This window comes from Mesoplodon densirostris, chromosome 10 (genome assembly GCF_025265405.1).
Source record: "Mesoplodon densirostris isolate mMesDen1 chromosome 10, mMesDen1 primary haplotype, whole genome shotgun sequence".
Lineage (NCBI taxonomy): Eukaryota > Metazoa > Chordata > Mammalia > Artiodactyla > Ziphiidae > Mesoplodon > Mesoplodon densirostris.
In genome coordinates this window covers 44,907,589-44,929,422 of record NC_082670.1, presented here as the reverse complement: position 1 = coordinate 44,929,422, position 21,834 = coordinate 44,907,589, and the positions used below count along the sequence as shown (strand labels likewise).

At 38.8% G+C, this 21,834-nt stretch overlaps 1 protein-coding gene across 3 annotated transcripts in view; it reads right to left on the bottom strand.

Annotated features, from left to right (window-relative positions):
* PRIM2 (DNA primase subunit 2) overlaps positions 1-21,834 on the bottom strand; it is a 298,019-nt gene that overhangs the window by 81,100 nt on the left and 195,085 nt on the right. For all 3 annotated transcript variants that reach the window (XM_060109539.1, XM_060109540.1, XM_060109538.1), the window contains 2 exons: positions 19,844-19,916; positions 17,021-17,206 (listed from right to left, as the gene is read on the bottom strand). In XM_060109539.1, the coding sequence (XP_059965522.1) occupies positions 17,021-17,206; positions 19,844-19,916 (259 nt within the window). The remainder of the gene's footprint in view (positions 1-17,020; positions 17,207-19,843; positions 19,917-21,834) is intronic.

Here is a 21,834-nt window from a genome sequence, read left to right as displayed (position 1 = left end):
GTCAAGGTGTTCACAGTGAGTTAACACCAGGCACACCAGGAAGCAAGAGGAAAGGGCAAGCAAAGCACAGGTAACATTAGGAAAAAAGAGAAACCACGCCCACCAGTAAAGACAGAAAGAATGGGACAAATCCTGGAAAAGCAGGAGAAATATTTTATGATCGCTTCTTTAATTACCTTGAATGAAATCATTTTTGTTAGCGAATATTCTATTCAAATATGCTGATAAAATGACCATGTCCTAGATTTATGTTTTTCTAAATACATATTTTCCAGGGGAATTTTTAAGTGGTTTAAAACTGAAGGTAGAAGTAAAAGCATAATTGTAGAATTTATCAACATACATTTTCTCCCCTCTGTCAGTAAAGAAACATCACAGCGATGATAAAATCTAAAAACATCGAAGTGGAAAGCATCTTTAAGAGGGTTTAAAAGTATTGTCATTATATCTAAATTACCATATTTATACAAATAAAAATGTCTAATCCACACATTTCCAGTGAAATGTCAGTTTTACCAATCTGGCTTTACCTTGACACACACATTAACTGAACAACACTACTCACCACTACCAGCTGATGATGATGGTGTGTTGTTTCGTAAATGTTTACTCTTTCTGACCAGTGCTTTGTTTTCCACTGCACTAAGTAAATCTACTAGGATAAAATACAATTTATTTGCAAGGCTTTTAATATTAGAAGGAAAGTATCTGAGATGAACTTTCATCGTGGCTTTTATTTTGAAAGACTATGGGAAATAGATTTTATTTATACAAAGACCTTCTCACTAAAAACTGCCCAAGGAAGGAGCAAAAAAGACAGCTGGGCAGAGAGAACGCTAGATTCTTTGCATGGTGATGATAGTGCCAACCTGCCAGGGGCAGGGCTAGGACTTCAGTGCCTAGGGACTGCTATGTACTTTTTTGACTTCCGTGTGAAAATTCAGAGGTGTGGGTGATATTTTGCAATCTATCTGCAGAGCTGACAAAGTGTAAGGGACAGTCAGTCTTATTCAATGCAAAGGAAAAAGAGAAACCAAAGTTTGCAATAAAAGGCCATTTTAGGTGCAAAGGTGTGAAGAAAAATGAAAGGATACAGTAGCTAAAAGAATTAATTTAGCCCCAAACCCACAGACCATAGTGCAGACAACAATCATTTCTCTTTGGGGTATCTTTCTGTTAGGGAACTGTTGACTGAAACCACCCGCCTTGGCCAGGCACGATGATAACCACTTGCCTGAGTTGTCTCACAACAGGAGGTCCCGATAAAGAACATGGGTGTTGCCACCGAAAAGTAACAGGGAGAATTCAGGAGGGGCCAAAAAGAGGAAGGAGGAGATCGCTAACCTCCCAGAAACCCTCACACCAGAATCCATCTTGGCTGAGAGATGCACGAGCCACCAGCAAGGACCCTGAGTTAGACCAAATATGGGCCAAGTAAGATGACTGGCCACAGACAACCCGGAAACTAACCCCATTACCATAAAACCTGAGACTGTAAGTCATGTGGCAGAGTAGTTCCCCTGGGTTCCCCTACCCTGCTGCTCTCCGCCCGGGTGCCCCTTCCCAATAATCTCTTGCTTTGTCAGCACGTGTGTCTCCTCAGACAATTCATTTCTGAGTGTTAGACAAGAGCCCACCTCAGGCCTTGGATGAGCGGGCTCCCTTTCCTGCAACATTTCCAGTGGGGATAAAAAGATAGGCAGCAATTCTTTTGAGATTCTAGTAGGAAAACCACCTTTCTCCCTCTCAAGGTTTAGGACCTTGACTAAATCACGGGATCCTCAGGGCTAGGTGTGATGAAGTCTTGTTTACTCATCCTACTAGGCTACTGGGATCAAAGGGCTGAGGGCAAGAGAGTCTGCCCCAATCAGTCCCAGAGTGATCATGAAGCTTGGTACCTCCTTTTAAACCATCACCCTCCAAAACAAAGGGTGTGGCACTGCTTCCCTGGCTGAAACCCAAGGTGCACTGAGCTTACTGCAGGCTGGGTGTGGGACCGTCCTCTCCCAGGCTCGCCCAGGCCTCCGTCCCTAAGGGCACCCCATTGTCTCCTGCTGGCCTTTCCTCAAGCCCTGACTTTCTGGTTGGCTCTGGCTGCACTGCACCTCTGCTCAGAGAGATCCACATCACCACAGCCATGGCTCTAAGATCCAGGGTCTGGATTTCTGGGTGAATGTGGACAGTTTTCCTTGTCTCAAGTTTTCTTCATTGTAAAGTGGTGAGGACTGACGTTTGCTCATTCAGATCCCACTAAGATATAAATAACCATGCCAAACACAGAGCTCTTATGCAACACTCAAGTTGTGGGTAAAATGTCACCTTTTGTTTAAACCTTTCCTGACTACTATTCAAAACTCTATGCCGGTGGGACTTCTCTGCAGGGTTAAGACTCTGCACTTCCAATGCAGGGGGCGTGGGTTCAATCCCTGGTCAGGGAACTAAGATCCCGCATGCCGTAGAGTGCAAAGAAAACAAAAAAAGAAACCCTACATTCCCTGTCTTCTCCCTGTAAAATTTTCTCCATAGCATTTATCACCAACTAATACATAATTTACTTCTTTGTTTATTGTATCTCCCCTCACCAGAATATAAACTCCAGAGGGTTAATATTTTTGTCTGTTTTGTTCACTGCTGTACCTCTGGTAATCTAGAAGAGGTTCTGGGACAAGTGGTACTCAATAAATATTTGTTAAATGGAAAAATAAAACAGTCTTAACACAGGTTGGCTTGGGCAGATCTGGGATAATACAAAAGAAAACGATAAGATTATCCTAAGGCTCCTAAGTCAAAACGCAATCTACTTCTTAGAGGCCTCATCAACATCACTCTCACCGTTCAGATTTTTTAACCTGAGCATCTGATGCCTCATTCTTCTCTGAACCTACATTCTCACTTAAATGCTTCCCTTAAAAGAAGGCACTCCTGCCAGTCCAAAATATGGACCATGCAGACCTCTCCTTGAGTAAACATCCCTCTGTTCCTTACCTGGTTAGGATTCCTACTCTTCTCACTGAGCTGCATACAACAACTGCACCACTAAAGCTCAAACATCCTCTGGGTCCCCACAACCCTGGGAACTCACAATCTCTTACTATAAAGAGAAATGCATGTTGTTACAGGGGTAATATAGATATCTGGTTATTTTTTAAATAAAATGAAATCCTACTTTACCAAGAAGTAAACTAACTGGAAAGATGGTGCCAAGTAATTTTTTTAAGCAAAAACAAGAAAAAAATAAACCAAGAAAGATTTATAGGAACACGATGGGTGATAAAGACATAGTGGGTTGTTGAAGAAAGCCAAGTGTACATTCTTCTCCACATTTCGAGCCCTCGAGATTCCTAACTTTAATAAAACTTCTGGAGAAAAAAATCCCCTAGCATCCGAAGTCTGAGCCATTTTGGAGTTTACACATACCCAATTTATCTGTAGTCAATTTACTACCAGAACAGACTCTGTGAAACCTTAAATTAGTACCTTCTCATTGTCATTTTTTCCTAAGAGCACTGCACATATTAACAACAAAAATTTAGCCTACCTTTTAAAATGTTGGATAAAATGTCATTTTAATACAACATAATCCATAAGGTATCACTGAGAAGACAACACTTAGAAATGAATGATTAAAGTTGAAGTCTTCTACCTTTTATCTCATTTTCATAATTTAAGAATTGAAAGCATTTGGAGTAGAACAGCAAAAGCAGTTTATTACTAAAGCTACTTTCCACCAGAATAGTGTTGGGAGGAAGGGATAATAACACCCATTTTATTCTAATGATAGGTTTAACACAATACATAATTTAATTGAACATTGGACTAGCTAGCCTCTTGACAATTCATGAAAGCAAGTCCAACCTGTTCAAGTCAACGTTTAAATATTAATTCTTATACTGTGTTATCTAGAATTTGTATTCCAAATGCAACCGAAAGCATGGAGATAGAGTTAAACCCTTAACATGCATACATCTTTATTATACATTAAAATACTGAGAAGAGAGACTATAACAGAAATTTCATCAAATAAAACTTTAAAAAATACATTCTAGAGACTTGGTAACTGCTAAGGGTACCTTTAAATTGCTACTCAAGATCAATAGTGACAAAGATTAGACTACTTTTACTAGCAACTACTTTTTATTACATTCCAATTACTTTCCTAGGATATAGCTAATGTGAATATTCAAGCAAAACAAAATTTTCTTTGAAAGAAAAGCCAAAACCATAACCAATTAAACTAAAGTTTGTGTCTACAAGTTAACTTACAAATACATGGAGAAAACATATGAATGATTACAGACTAACCCATTTATCAATTTTTAAAAATTATTACTAACTAATAATGGCTTAGTACTTTATATATTACACAGTAGTTCATGAATATTCTTATTTCTTTGCGACATTTTAGTAGGTGTTACTGTTGTCCCCTTTTTAATGATCATGTATGTGATTGCAGCTCTGGTGATTAGACACAGAACTGTAAACCTCTGTTCTAAGCTGTGCCCTCTTGGGTTTACACGGCTGGTCAGACATGCCCACCTTCTACACGACACGCCTGTTCCTCCTGAGAGTGCTGGGGAAAGCACATGGTCTGGAATAAAACAGACCTGGGTTCTAACTCAGGTCTGCTCACGTACCACCTCTGCCGCCTGGAGAAAAATCATTAAACTCTCCATAAACAGAGGGTATTTATCTCGCAGCGTTGTTGTAAGATTAAACGAAATAAGGAACATGGAAAGGACTTAGTGACAGCATGCCTGTGTTGCCCGTTCCTAAACCTGCGTAAATGTTACCTTCTGCCCTGTCTGCTTCCGCTCGCCAGCCACAAGGATTGCTAGAGACAGCAATGTAACAGTGCTGACTTAGCCAATACAAATTTATGATCCAGCACGGTTTTCTCATCAGTAAGCGAGACTTAAATAATAGATAACACCCATCTCCTAGGATTGTTTTAAGAGGATGTGTGTAAAGTATTAACTATGGTTCCTGGCAAACGCGAGGCACTCAGTAAGTGGTCAAACTGGACTCATTGTGCAGCTTTTCAATCTCTGTATTTATCGTAGGTGAACTCCTTTGCTTGTAGAGGTCCGGAAGGTGTTATTCTACACTTTCTTCAATTTTCCTCAAGCCCTGACAGCACCAGATCCTTCTGGTAAGTGATCTCCCACTTCCTTAACTGGAAAGACGGGCAGTAGGCACGAGCCTCCCCAGCTCCACTTTCTTCCTTCCAACACTTCTTTATCAACTTAAAATCTCTCATAAAACCTGCAGGTCTCGGAAAAATATCCTCACTCAACTCCTTACACATCTCATTCCTTCATTCAACACATTTTATTGACTGTCTACAACCTTCTAGGCACCGAGCCAAATGCTGAGTGCACGGGGTAGGGGGAAAGGACAGACAGTCCCTGTTCTCAGGGAGCCTCAAAGGAGGGGATTCACACTATACAATAATCACACTATAAATATATGTTCACAAATGACCTTCCTATTGCCTCAGGCCTCACTCCTCACTCATCCCCAGCTCCTCCTGCACCTCCAGGAGCCCACTGCTCATGCCCACCCCACGTGAAGATAACCTCAGCCGGCACAGGCATCTGTTACAGCTAACAGTTCCATTTCTTGTCTTCCTGACTTCTTAGGCTTCTAGACACTCTATTTCTGTTGCCTCTATTTCCTCATCTGTCATTAAAACTAGGAAATCTGTCTGCTGTTCTGTACTTTTCTTAGACGTAACTTCCTAAAAACACCATCTATACTAAGAGTAGCAAGAACATCTTACTTCTGAAAGCCACCTCTTTCTTAGTGCCAGGACTCCAGACTATTCTCTCCTTCTCTCCAGTATTTCTGGTAACTCAGTTCGCACTTCAGGCTCCTCCATTTCTACCCCAAATGGCAGGTATTCCTCAAAGTTGAGCCTCTGCTCTCTATATGCCTCTACACTCTCCATCTGCCAGTTCATTTACCTGCAAAAGGCTTTTCTCTCAGTTGTGTCTGAATGACTCTCAAATCCACATCTCCTCCACATTTCCTCTCACAGGACACAGCTTTCACACTCTGAGGGTTCCATAAAGAATCACAGAGGAAGAAAGAAACAGATAAGCCAACCAATCAACCAAGAAGAATTTCTTCTTGGACATCAATTCAAATTTACACATAAAACCAAACTCGTGACCCATTTCTCTAGACTCTGATCCCAGACCTGTCAGCCCCGCCTACGACCTGTGCTCACAGAGCTCCCCACCACCTTCCTGTTAACTGTAAGCCAACGGCCCTCCGGCTGTCTGGCGAACTGTTCCCTGAACATTTCCTGAAACCACCTTCTCTACTTTGTTCCAATCTTACCATAAGAAGACCTAACCTGGTCTCTCCCTGTCTCAAGGTTGCATACCACTTCCAAATTATCTTCTGAAAAAACAATTCTCCCCTGTTTAACACTCTCTAGTGGCTTTCTCTTGACTAAAAACAAGGTTCATTTAAAGCAACTCTATTCTTGCACTAATCTCCCTCTTTCTCCTTTTTCTCTCTCATCTCCGACTTTCCTAAATTCTACAACACAAATAAACTACGATAGTATTTTTTAAACATTTTTAAGTAGGAAAATCCTCCTTTTAAGTAAAATGTTATACAGACTCCGAAAATATAAAAGTAAACAAAGGTACAAATACACTTGTTAAAGTGGGGACAAAAATCAAACACCTCAGTCTCCCCTGTAAACTTCTGCCCCCTTTGCTCTGGAACTTAAGAGTTCCCAAGAACAGCCTGAAATACACTCCATTAGTAAATCCCTCGAACGTTTCTTGAAACAAACTATTGGATTGGCCAGAAAGTTTGTTTGGGTTTTTCCATAAGATGTTACAGAAAAACCCGAACGAACTTTTTGTCCAACCCAACATCTCTGCTGGAATTTGGTCCCCAGTTCCCTTCTTTCCCCCTAACCTTCCTCTCCAGTCTAGGTTACATGAAACCTTAATAAGCGAGCACAGATTCTATTCTACCAGTGGAAACTTTACTGATTACTCTGCATCAAGCTAACTTTTCCTTCCTTGGAAGTCCTAGAATAAGAAGAGTTAGTGCTTACTACACGTGAGAATCTGTGCTAAGTCTTTACCGAATTCTCACTACATCAATCAAATGTATATAGGGATATATCTATATATCCACAGATGTATACATAATTACTGTCCACATTCTCTAGATAAGGACACATACCAGGTAATTTGCCGAAGTGTGTATACAGTGGAACTAAACATGAACTCAGTCTGACTCCAATTCTGCACTCTATATTAGTTCTTTCCGACCTTTTTCATATAAAATGATATTTGTAAAGTGCTCTAGAATAAATGGAAGAAGCTACCCACAGTTGAAGGCAACTAACACTGAGTACCCCAGGCCCAGCCTAGCTCCCTGAAGGGCCCACGGGGTCACCATCGAGTGTACTGGAAATTCAGCAGTAAGGCACCAGCCGAGGAACTCTGCTGCACTTATTCATTTAGTACTGCCTAGTACCTGACATGCAGTGGGGCTTCAAATACAGCCTGACATTCAGTGTAGGCTATTGATAAAGGACAACATTACACTCAAATCGCAACAGAAACAGACAGGAGAACAAACAGCTGAAGATTTACAACGCCTCTATTTTGATAAGCTAATGGCCACTTAGATTTCTATGTGGGCAACATCTAAAAGATGGTTCTCAACCTTCAGTGTGCATCAATTTCACCTGGAGATTTGGGAAACCACCAGCTCTGGACCTGCCTCCAGAGTCTGATTCTGAGAGTCAGCATTTCTGACAAATCCCCAGATGGTGCTGAAGCTGACATTGCTGGTCAGGGTCCCGGGAGAACCACTGGTCTTAAAAAGAAAAACCCAGTGATAAATATGCTTCATATACGCACACACTGTCAGCTAAATACTTAATCCTTTGGTAGTCCATTTTTAATGACATAAGTCTGCTCTAAGTCACGATGTGAGCTGGATTCTGGGACAAAAAAATAAGCATTTTCACAATGCTAAATGTTGCCTGACCCAATTATAACAACACGTAGTAGACCTGGGGTACACCCTCACCAGGGACAGGAACTCAGCTACATCACACATACATGATCTACGGTGTGCTTAATGTCCAAAAGAGTCAGGTCAAAGCAATTCAGACAACAGCTCTATGAGCAATCTGATTAAGAGGACACATTGATTTGAATTTATGAGAAGAATTATACAGCTCAATTTAACTCTTAACAAAGCTAGTGGCTGAAGGGATTTAATATCCAAGTTCCAACTGAAAGAATATTTTAGTGCTATGTTTCTTCATGCTTTCAACAGAGGTTTGATTAATTTCATCTCTTGCAAACAGGGTGAGGCTTTTTCTCAGGTAGACTGGCATGTAAATTATAATTACAACTAAGAAAAACCTGCATAAAACTGTACTATGATTCATTAAATACATTTTATTTGCATAAAGCACAGGTGCATTTATTTCAGGAATCTCAGAAATTATTTAAAGAATAAGACATTCAAAGCTTTGAATACCTCTTGTAGAATCATTCACAAATTCAAAGAATCCTATCTGATGCCTAAGTGCAATTTTCAAATGTCCCCAACTCCCACTGAAAAAGCTTTATAATTAAATTTTTAATATATCATAAATATTCACACTCAATACAATTAAATCTAAGATTAAAATCCTACATTACAAAGCTAATATTTTGGGAGTAAAGTATACCCTAAAGTAGTTAGTTTGCTACAAGATCATTCATAACAACAGAATGTTCTCTGGCAATGGTTGATGTTTTAATACTAGAATCTCTTACCCTCTACTACAATATTCACCCAAATAAAAATGGTATTCAAATATACTGACAGGTCAGGTCCACAAAGTGTCTGAAAGCAGAGACTGAAAAATAACAACAACCAAAACTCACAACAACCCCCGAACCAGCTGACAAAAATAAAGAATTGGTTATAGATCAATGGAACAGGATAGAAAGCCCTGAGATAAACCCACACACCTATCGTCAACTAATCTATGACAAAGGAGGCAAGGATATACAATGGAGAAAAGACAGCCTTTTCAATAAGTGGTGCTGGGAAAACTGGACAGCTACATGTAAAAGAATGAAATTAGATCACTCCCTAACACCATACACAAAAATAAACTCAAAACTGATTAAAGACCTAAATGTAAGGCCAGGCACCATAAAACTCTTAAAAGAAAACACAGGAAGAGCACTCTTTGACATAAATCACAGCAAGATCTTTTTTGACCCACCTCTTACAGTAATGGAAATAAAAACAAAAATAAACAAATGGGACCTAATGAAACTTAAAAGCTTTTGCACAGCAAAGGAAACTAAAAACAAGATGAAAAGACAACCCTCAGAATGGGAGAAAATATTTGCAAATGAATCAATGGACAAAGGATTAACCTCCAAAATATATAAACAGCTCATGCAGCTCAATATTAAAAAAATAAACAACCCAATCTAAAAATGGGCAGAAGACCTAAATAAACATTTCTCCAAAGAAGACATACAGATGGCCAAGGGGCACATGAAAAGCTGCTCAACATCACTAATTATTAGAGAAATGCAAATCAAAACTACAACGAGATACACCTCACACCAGTTAGAAAAGGCATCATCAGAAAATCTACAAACAACAATTGATGGAGAGACTGTGGAGAAAAGGGAACCCTCTTGCACTGCTGGTGGGAATGTAAATTGATACAGCCACTAGGGAGAACAGTATGGAGATTCCTTAAAAAACTAAAAATAGAAGTAACACACTACCCAGCAATCCCACTACTGGGCATATACCCAGAGAAAACCATAATTCAAAAACACACATGCACCCTAATATTCACTGCAGCACTATTTACAATAGCCAGGTCATGGAAGCCACCTAAATGCCCATTGACAGACGAATGGATAAAGAAGATGTGGTACATATATACAATGGAATATTACTCAGCCACAGAAAGGAACAAAATTGGATCATTTGTAGAGACGTGGATGGACCTAGAGACTGTTATACAGAGTAAAGTAAGTCAGAAAGAGAAAAACAAATATCATATATTAACACATATATGTGGAATCTAGAAAAATGGTATAGATGAACCAGCTTGCAAGGCAGAAATAGACACACATGTAGAGAACAAACGTATGGACACCAAGGGGGCAAAGTGGGTTGGGGGGGATGAATTAGGAGATTAGGATCCACCATCACTTCCATCAAACCCTGATTCGAGACTGATCTTCACCAAACCTCCTCCAGCATGATCCCCTCTAATAACTTCTAATCTTCACATCACCTCACTGACACTCTCCTTTTCACCATCGTGTCATGTAATTGTGTTCTGGTTACTTCTATCTCTCAACTTACCCTATTACCAAATAGATTAAAATCTTAAAGCAAAAGGCTTTTAAAAAATCAGTGTTGGCCCATATAATCTAAAATCCATATTTAAAGAAGCCAAATTCATTTGAACCAAGTGGGATTGTAAGTGAAAACCTTGTCCATACTATTTTCTTTCTGTCAGTAAACTTTCATAGCATCTCAGATTGATTACACAATTTTAGTGAATATTCAAAGATATTAAATTATGTATCTTTAAAATTACAGTTATCAATGACCCTACACCCTACATAGCTGGTCCAAGTTGGCAGTCATTTATCTAGCAAGACCACTTTCTACTGGCTACTAATCCTTCTACTCTTAGTAATATCATTAAAGAAAAAAAAAAAAAGCCTACATCTGCAGAATCATCTCTGCCACAAGTACACTTTCAGAGTTCAGTTCCCACCACCTACAAGATGGGCTACACTCGCTCATCCAAGGTCACCCTCCACATGGAATTCCCTTTTTTCTCTGGAGAACTCCCTAACTTCACCCAGCAAACATAACCTCCTAACTGACACACTCCACAACTCCTCTCTCAGTCAGCTCCCTCCTCTGTTCTGCTATAGAATCTCATGACCACCTCTATCCCACAATTATCTTACTGAATTTGTATGTTTGTATTTATCTGTTTTTTTCCAGGAGACTGTAAAGTCCTCATAAATAACATCTGTGTCTTTTACTACAGTGTGTCTAGAACAGCACCCAACCATGGTCAACACTCAGTGCAAGTCTGCTGAGTGATGGACACAAATTAGATGCAATATGTATGTTCGTCTAGACACACACACACACTTCTTTGTATTTTTAATAAAAATCACAACTTGACTAATGTATTAGTTAAATATTAGTAACTGAGTATATACTGTATTTCTGGACATTGAGTAGTAATAACTGGTTACCACTTCTTATATAGTTGTATATTTTTCCAACCTATATTCTGATTTAGAAAAATAGATGGAGGAGAACAAATTTGGCTAAAATACTAAAACGAATATTAATATTTTATAACTTGTTAGAAATATACCTCTATCTAAAAAGGAACAAAAAGGATTTATTTTCTCATACTGAAAACCACTTTTCAAAACTTTGGCAGAATTGACCATGTGTCCAGCAAACATCTAAGAGATGCCAGGTCTTGTGCTAAGTCCTCGAGACCCAAAATGGAAAAATCAGAGTCCCTGCATTCAAGTCACTCAGAATCCACTCTTAAGACACACAGGCAAACATAAATACTATAATTTGATAAGTTATAAAGATGACATGTACAAAATTCAATGAAGGTAGATCAATATAGGCATTTTATTCCTAATATAGCAGGAAGAAATGAAAACTGCAATTAATGAACAACGAACTAAGTGCTAGACAATAAACTAGAAGCCCTACCCTCTGATATGATAAACTTTAAGGGCTCTTAACCTTTTTATGCCATGGACTCCTGGGCAAGCCAAGGACGAGAGCTCAATGCTTTGTGACCGCCTGGAGGGGTGGGATAGGGAGGGTGGGAGGGAGGGAGACGCAAAAGGTAAGGGATATGGGAACAGATGTATATGTATAACTAATTCACTTTGTTATAAAGCAGAAACTAATTAAAAAAAAGAGAAGTCCCTTTTAATCTATAAATTGATAACTTCTATTGCAAATTTCAGGTTACACTAAAATTCTTGGTTTCATTCAGGTTCAAGTTCACTATAAATGGAATAACAGCACATTAACAAATAACTGTATAGTACTATGCTCTAATTTATGTGAAGGAATTTGGGGGAAACGGGCCAAGTTTTCTAGTTTTCTGTGTATTTATTTTTATGGGGACTTATTATTTACTTCATTCAAAAATATTTATTGAGTTCCTACTATGAGTCAGGTATGTTCTAGGTGCTTGAACATGAAGCAGTGAACAAGAAAGACAAGATATCTGCTTCTCTATAGTTTTATTCTAATTGCAGGTGATTAACAAATAAACAATAAATAAATATGAGGTAGTGAGAAGTGCCCAAAATTATAAGAGCATAACCTGGTAGTAAGTCACTAGGAGCCATATAAGGTGGCACCTCTACATGTTATTAATACCATCTACTGGCACGTGTATGCTAGTCTGAAAATAGTTTTAAAAGAACAGAAAAATAACCATTCCACACTAACAACTCTGAATAAGCATTTTATAGACAGATGGCTACTTCTTACATACACAGAGGGACTTAGTACATCGAATTCCTAATAAACAATAACTAACAGTGAGCATCAGAACCTTCAGCTGCTTCCACAATTTCATTATTACTATTCAAAACTGACTATAAGAGGAAATTCCCTGGAGGTCCAGTGGTTAGGACTCTCACTGCCAAGGGCCCAGGTTCAATCCCTGGTTGGGGAACTAAGATCCCACATCCCACAAGCTGTGTATCGCAGCCCCACCACCACCACCAAACACACACACACACAAAAACTGACTATAAGAGAAAACAAGAATTTGTAGATTATAATACAAAAATTGCTTAACCTTAATAAGGGGCATCTAGGAACATGCTACTTTAATACACTCTGGATGACAGTTACAAAAACTAATACATACAGTTTTAGATTATTTTACAATACAGACAACAAATTCCCCTCCAACATTAAGTAAAACCTTAGAGAGAAAAGTATTCAAAGTTTTTTTTAAAACAGACAAACAACTAAATAAATGCCTGCAACAAACCAAGCAAGGAAGATGAGAGAAAGAGACAGTCACTGCTCAGGCAGTCAATTTACAAGGAACAAAGCTTAATTTTTGGAAAGGAGTTAGGCAGAAGAAATGTTCAGTTCTAGGCAGTGTAGCTGGGGAGAAGAGTTACAGCTCAAAAGTGCTGGAAGTACTGATTGCTTCCTGCTGCCTTGAAAGAAATGGCAAGGTACCCATAAGTTTTGCTCAGATGCAAAGCAATGTATCTCAAATAAGTTACAATGAGGGCATGAATGTAAAGAGAAAGAAATCAGACATATGGTCATCTGGGAAACCACAGTAAAGAAGAAGTCCAGCTGACAATGACTAAATCATCTCAAAAATATCCTGCACTGTCAGGAAATAAGCTATTCAACAGAAGTGAATGTGCCAAATCATTCCTGGGTTCAACATCAAGTCCTTTAATTAGAGCACTACAAAAAATGTCTAAAATATCCTCCATAACCATTCTCTATAAATAGTATTTTAGGCAATCAATTTTCTACACCTCTAAAGAGTATTTTTAATGGTATGTACCATTTAACAAGTACGTACAATTATTAAGTTGAAGAGAATATTTTCATAAAGGGATACTAAATTACATTTCATTGGAAAAATACGTAAGAAGATATAATTGAGAAAAATATGAATGTTTATTTACAAAAAGACTGTAACAACAGAACACTAAACAGACAGTAAATCATAAGTGTATGTTAAAATCTTTTAGTCAAAATAATACATTTGCTGTAATCAATAATAAGCTAATGAAAATACAGACTGCTACGTATTATCTAGAAAGGTAAAAATTATTGATTTTCTTTTACAATAATTTTTGAAGAAAACTACTTTTACATTATAAAATAAAAACCCCATTTGAAAAAAATTTTCAAACACATAGGTTTAAAAATAACGAAATACTGATGACAATGATAGGAGGCCATCCCAGATACACACAAAAGAGGGTGGTCAATGAACAGACGCACAAGCCAAAGGCCTGGCACCCAGATCAAGCTTTCCCATATCTCACGCTCCTCTTTTTCCCGCTTAGTTACAGCACAAACCAAGCTAAAATGCTACCTCAACTTCTCTCTCTTCACTTCAAAACCACAGCTCATAAATACTTATCTACTGTGACAGTTAATTTTTTGACCATCAGGGTGCCCAGACCTCCAGTCAGACATTATTTCAGGTGTGTCTGTGAGGGTGTTTCTAGATGAGGTTAACATCTGAATTGGTGGACTGAGCAGAGCAGATGCCTCCCCCATTTAGGTGGGGCGGGGTGTCTCATCCAATCCTCTGCAGGCCTGAATGGAACAAAAAGGCCAACCCTCCTGCGACTAAGAGGTTATTTCCTCCTGCCTGAGGGCCATGAGCTCAGACATGGATTTTTTCCTGCCTTCAGACTCAAACTGAAACACCGGCTCTTTCTTCCTGGGTCTCCAGCCTGCTGCTCACAGAGTTTGGTGACTCAGCCTCCATAATCACACGGGACATTCCATACAATACATCTCTTTTTGTACATATGTACACACACACACACACACACACACACACACACACTCTCTCTCTCTCTCTCTCTCTCTCTCTATTGGTTCTGTTTCTCTGCAGAACCCTAACACCCCTACCTACTTAATACATCAAATTCTTAATAAAAAGGTCAAAAAACATTTTCAAGTAATAACATATAATGAGGTCAGTGACACAGCAAGGTTCTCACATAGCTTGATGAGAGTCTAATTTAAAGCCTTTCCAGTCATTTCATAGCATGATAGCATGCATCAAAACTTCAAAACCGTCTACAGTTTTTCACCAGGTAAACTGGTTCCCTGGTGAACATATACAGAGGACATAATCTGAACTATAATCAGATTTATGTGCTCAGGGTATTGGTTGCAATACCATTTATGACAGAGTCAACCAAGTGTTCAATAATAGGGGAATGATTAAGCAAATTATATCACTTTCAAATGATGTGTTGTCATGCAACTAACACAAATGATATTTTCAAAAATGATTCAACAACCTGGGAAAATGATCACAATATAATGTCAATTTTTTAAATGGGAAAAAACAATGATATCTAGCTATCTAGACTAAAGAGAAAGGCTAAAATGTTGACAGAAATTATTTATGAATGAGACAATGACAGGAAAATTTTCTGTATTTTTCATACTTCCTATAATCAGAATATGTTACCTTTAAAATAAAATATAACATTATCCAGAATTATTTGATTTATTACTATTTAATAAACGTTATCCAAAATCATGTTTAAAGAAAACTCTATTCAATGATAAATTTAAGCTTTTATGGACAGTTATCAATGAAAACAGTTTTTAAAACAAATCTGTAAAAACTGCAAGAGCTTTGTATAATATACTATAAAAGAGGCTGAACTTTTTTAAAAAGTATAAAGCTAGAGACGTGTTATGGACTGAACTGTGTCCTAAAATTCATCTGTTGAGGCCCTAACTCCCAATGTGACTGTACTTGGAGATAGGGCATTTGAAGAGGTAATGAAGGTTAAATGAGGTTATAATGGTGGGACTCTAATCCAACAGGACTGGGGTCCTTCTAAGAGGAGGAAGGGAAACCAGAGAGGTGGACACACAGAGAAAAGGCCACGTGAGGACACAGCCAAGAAGGCAACTGCTGTAAGCCAGGAGAGAGGCTTCAGGAGAAACTAAATCCTCCCACACCTGAATCATCTACTTCCAGCCTCCAGAGCTGTGAGGACATACATTTCTGTTGTCTAAGGCACCCGGTCTGTGGTATTTTGTTACGGCAGCCCAAGCAAACTGATACAAGACATAATAAAGTGTCATTATAAAATTTACTTGGTAAATATTCTTTATTCTATAGTCTATCTTTCCTAAGAAGAAACAAACAAGAAATAAACAATAAAAAATGTGCTTCATCCCACAGTGCTAAGCCACAGAAGGGATGAGAAACCATAACGTTATTAGCTAGTCCTACTTAAGAGAAATAAGGAATAGGAGTGGGAATCTGAGAAGTATGAACAGATTTAAAGGCAGTACTCAGGTTTACAGTGATAAACGTCTATCTAAAAATTCCCTGTGATGGGCTTCCCTGGTGGCACAGTGGTTGAGAATCTGCCTGCCAACGCAGGGGACGCGGGTTCAGGCCCTGGTCCGGGAGGATCCCACGTGCAGTGGAGTGGCTGGGCCTGTGCGCCACAGCTGCTGAGCCTGCGCTCTGGGGCCCGAGAGCCACAACTGCTGGGCCCGCATGCCACATCTATTGAGGGCCGCACGCCTAGAGCCCATGCTCCGCAACGGGAGAAGCCACCACCATGAGAAGCCCGGGCACCACAACGAAGAGTAGCCCCCGCTCACCGCCACTGGAGAGGGCCCGCATGCAGCAATGAAGACCCAACGCAGCCAAAAATAAATATATAAATAAAGAAATTTATAAAAATAAAAATTCCTTGTGAAAGATTCCACATAACACAATAGAATGCATTCTAAGCTGTTTTCACTTTATTTGTTCTCAACATTTCTCAGTCCTGAAAATAACATTACATGTGCATGTATGTATATGTCTATACATATTACATACACACACACACACACACACACACACACACATTCCTACAGAAATACAACTCAGAACGCAATTTCAGTTATAACAACTACTGGCAGTTTATGTACCAAGAAGACGACTCTTCATTCAAGCATTACTTTACATCTTACACTGCTGTTTTGATCTTACCCTTTAAACTGAATTCACTTTCCCAGTCTTTTGCTGAGCAACTACTAGATTAATACGTGAGTTTCTTTTTACCTAAATGAAACTGTAGACACACTTACAGAATTTTCAACTACATTTCGGGGCATATTCAAAAAACAAACCTTTTAGTCTTCAGACCAAATTAGAATTTCAGTTTCTGCTCTGATTTTTCAAAATTACCTTGTCTGGATCCATCTTTCCTCTGATAAATTCCTGCTTCCAGAACTGCAATGCCTGTTCTAAGGTTAGGCCAATGCCCTTCAGGAAGAGGCCATACTGCATGCGGCCCCCATGACGAAGATGGTGATTTTCCCGCAGGGCTTTATGTAGCTGACGCATGCAAGGTGGGAAGGATTTGGTAGAAAGCTACAAGAAAAAAGAGTGTTTTGTTATTTATCAGGTCCCCCACAATATTTGTTGCAAAAATCAATCTAATTTGCAAATTGTAAATTCAGTTTAATTGGAATAAAAACAAAAAACCGTAAGGAAGTTATTACTGTCTCACTGTGATTAGATTTTTCTTATTAATATTTTAATATTGATTACATGTCAAAATGATAATATTTTAGATCTATTCCATTGAATAAAACATATTATTAAAATTTATTTCACCTATTTCTTTTCTTTTTATAATTTTTAATTAAACGTTTTCTTTTGAGATAACTGTAGATTCCTATGCAGTTGTAAGAAATAATACAAAGAGATGTCATGTACCTGGTATCCCCCACAGGTAATATCCTGCAAATCTGTAGTATATTATCACAACCAAGATACTGACACTGATACAATACACTATAGTCTTAGATTTTCTCAGTTACACTCACGAGTTCATTTCTGTGTACATGTGTATATAATTTTATGTAATTTTTTCACATGTGTAGGTTCATGCATCCCCCACCACAAGGATCCCTCATGTTTCCATTTTATAACCCCCATCTTCTGTATCCTGCCCCCCACCATTCCCTAACCCTTGGCAACCACTAATTGTTCTGTGTCTATATAATTTTGTCATTTCAAGAGTGTTATACAAATAGAATCATATAGTTTAATGTTTTGAGAGTGGCTTTTTACTCAGCATTCCCACAAAATTCATCTAAGTTGTTGCAGGTATCAATAGCTTATTTTTTTTTAATTGCTGAGCAATAATCCATGGTGTGGACGTAACACCATTTGTCTAACCATTCACCCGTTGAAGGACATCTGGGTTGTATCAAGTTTGGGGCTATTTCAAACAAATGAGTGTACAGGTTTTCATGTAAACCTAAGATTTCATTTTCCTGGGATAAATGTTCAAAAGTACAATTGGTGAATCACAGATGAACTTTTAAAATAACCCCAATACAAAGTAAAACATAAAAATAAGAGAAATGGTTCTCAAAATGTGAATTCAAATAAATGTGTTAAATTAACAATTAAAAGAAAACCTTTTTCGGACTTCCCTGGTGGCGCAGTGGTTAAGAATCCGCCTGCCAATGCAGGGGATATGGGTTTGAGCCCTGGTCCGGGAAGATCCCACATGCCACGGAGCAACTAAGCCCATGCGCCATAACTAATGAGCCTGCACTCTAGAGCCCGCGAGCCACATCTGCTGAGCCCGCATGCCACAACTACTGAGTCCGCAAGCCTAGAGCCTGTTCTCCGCAACAAGAGAAGCCACTGCAATGAGAAGCCTGCGCACCACAACAGAGTAGCCCCTGCTCACCGCAGCAACTAACCCCAATGCAGCCATACATACATACATTTATTTATTTATTTATTTATTTATTTTTAAAGGAAACCTTTTTCATCTATGGTCTCAACTGTGTTCTCCCTGACCTCCTCAAGCATCCTCCTGAGACTTAACTCCCACCTCTCACGGGTTCCTCAGCAGGTTCAACTTTGCCCATAAGCAGGGGCAGGTATCACTTTGCTCCCTTGACTGACCAGGCAGCCTCTTCATCTTTCACAGTAACAACTTCTACTTGATTATAATTTTTCATAGGAAGATGACCTATTCATTCCAGACTCCAAAAGCTCAGGGTCTCCCCCTACTCACCATCATAACTCTTGTTTCCAAGCATTAAAACCTCACCTGTGTATTTTTAATTTATTTTAAGTAATTTGGTAATTGTCTAAACAAAGATTAATTATGGCTGACTCAGTTTCCCTTTTTGGGGTAATGCAGAAGTTCTACAATGTATTAAAGAGAAATTCTATAAAGTAAAAGTATAGTAAAGTGTGCACTCTTTCATTCTCCTAGGGAGCCACAAAGTGAAGCTGGAATGAGCTGCCTACTAATCTAGTGGCAACACAAGATGGGAGCCTACCCTTAGTGTCATAGAATAAATTTTGTATCCTCCTCAAATTTATATGCCAAGTCCTAAACCCACGACCTCAGAATGTGGCTGTATTTAGAGCTGGAACCTGTAAGGAGGTAATCAAGGTTAAATGAGCTCATGGGAGTGGGGCCCTGGTCCAAGGTGACTGGGGTCCTTCTAAGCAGAGGAAGAGACACGGGGATGAGCAGCCACCTAGAAGCCAAGGAGAGAGAGGCCTCAGGAGAAACCAAACTTGCTGATACCTTCATCATGGAATGCTCGCCTCCAGAACTGTGAGAAAATAAGCTTCTGTTGTTTAAGGCACCCAGACTGTGGTATTTTGTTACAACAGCCCTAGCAAATGGATATACTTAGTATTTTACATTTCTCCTTTACTATATGTATATGGTATTTAAATATAAACAATAAACACTATTTAGTTGTCATCACTTAAAAAGAATTCCCCCTTTGGAAAACTGATTAAATTCTGTTTTTATCAGACTACAAATAATTTTCTGATTTTTTGGTTTTCCTATGATGAAAAAAAAATCATATGTATAGCACGTGGGATTCTTTTAAAAATGATTGGCAAGCAATGAAACAACATTCCCTCCCATCTCCCCACCCTCAAAATAATCTTTGGTTGAAGAAAATCTGTGCTTCCTCCATTGACAAAGGTTTAAGTTTAAAAGGATGAGATGCTTACCGAATCGATCTGATCTAAAGAAACCTTCCCGACATTTCCCTGTGTACTGTAGTCTTGACCAGTGTATGAATGACTAAAAATAAAAAGAACAAAATATTAGAATAGGATTTGTAAAACATATTTTGATCAGTTCAAAGGAAATCTTTAAAATTCTGATACAAAGTCACAAAGAGATTTTACACATACCTTAGGAAAAACATAGCCAAGTGTTATAAAGGTATTTAATAGAATACATTTAAGTAACTTTACCAAAATTAATATAGAAATGCAGTGCTCATCTGGATCTCCCGATTCCTAATCTAGGGTGCCATTTCCATTCTTGGAAGCAATATGCAAGTTGTTGTTACAGTTAATACCTCTCCCACTGACCCCTTATAACAGCATGGCAGCAGAGCTAGGAATAAATGGGAGCTTACGTCCAGAGTCATCACTCAGTAGGCCCTTGAGTGAGTCACCTAGACTCTCCACACCCCAGGATCCCTGTCCGTCAAATGGAGATGACACTGCCTGCCCTGCAGTGTTGACAGGAGGTCAGAATTGAAATACCTTTTGTTAAAGGACCGCACATATAGTAATCACTATTCATTAAAACAAGTAACATGTGAACAGCACTTTACATGTACAAAGAGTCCAATTAAAAAGTCTAATTACAAAGAGTCCTTTGTAATTAGAGGATATATCCTTTAATTACATCCTCACAACAGCCGCAAGAGAGCAGGTTTACTTTACATTTGAGAAGTGAAGAACTTGTTAGATGAGACAGCAAGTCAGCAGTGCAGCAGGAACTCAAACTTTTTGACTCCCAACTTCCTGTTTCTTCACTATACCATGCCATTCTCTTCCCTGTGATACATTTTCCTCTTGTATTATTTAGAAATTAGGAAATATAACATGGCACATACTACCTAAAGCCCTCCACCTGTGTACATTATCATCTCCTTGACACAACTCCACACCCACAGCTCACCCACTGACTCAGATGCAGACATTCAGGGATCACGTGGCGAAGAACAGGTGCAAGGTTACATAGAAAACCATAGTCAAACTGAGGTTTATGCAGATTCCACACTAAAGGGAAGTTCTGGAGTAAAGTATCATTACAATAACAAGGGATTTCAGATGCTCTACTTTCTACCTGCTCAGCACTATAGCTTCTTGCTGCTGGATAACATACACCCTCAAGATGCTCTGTAGAAAGGCTGTTGTTCCTACAATCAATCAGGTTATTGACTAAGCAATAGGTACGGATTATGAAGCAAAACTACTGGATATCTCAGGATGCTGCAGCCACTGGCAAGAAGACTGTCACAAGTGTAGATGTCCCCTTCCGACAGTCCTCCCTCCATGGGCTAAGAATGGCCTGAGAACCACTCTGAGAGCAGGACAAGCAGAATGCCAGAGAGTGACACAGAATGATCCTGTACCTAAAACACATCTTCTTGCCTTTGGTATTATTTCTCCCTCCAGTAACAAATTTCTGACAGCATATCATTGGACTATATCCATTCCCTTTATCATAGTAGCGCCATGCCACACAAAACTCATGCTAAGTTAAACCAACAGCTACCATTTAATTTTAATATTTTACATTTTAATATAGAACACAACCAGAGAATTGTTTCAATGAAATCCCCCAAAATAAAAACACTTTCCAATATGTCTTACACACAAGGCAGTGAAAACAGCATAGTCTACAAGTCTGAAGACTTGCTTTTGTTTTTGTTCTTTAAATCATTGGTTTGGCAAACTGGTAATCTGCACTATTCTCATTTATAAAATGGTATTAATAAGGCCAGGCCTGCCTAACTAACAGAAATCCTGGGGAGATCAAATGAACTAATAAATTCAAAGTGCTAATTAAAATCAGTAAAGCATATTCCAATACACAGAGCAAATGCAGTCTTGACCAGTAAGTACAGAGGAACACAAAACAAAACAAAATAAAACAGAATGGGAAGGGAGGCAGCATGATCCTGTAGAGGAGTCATCCC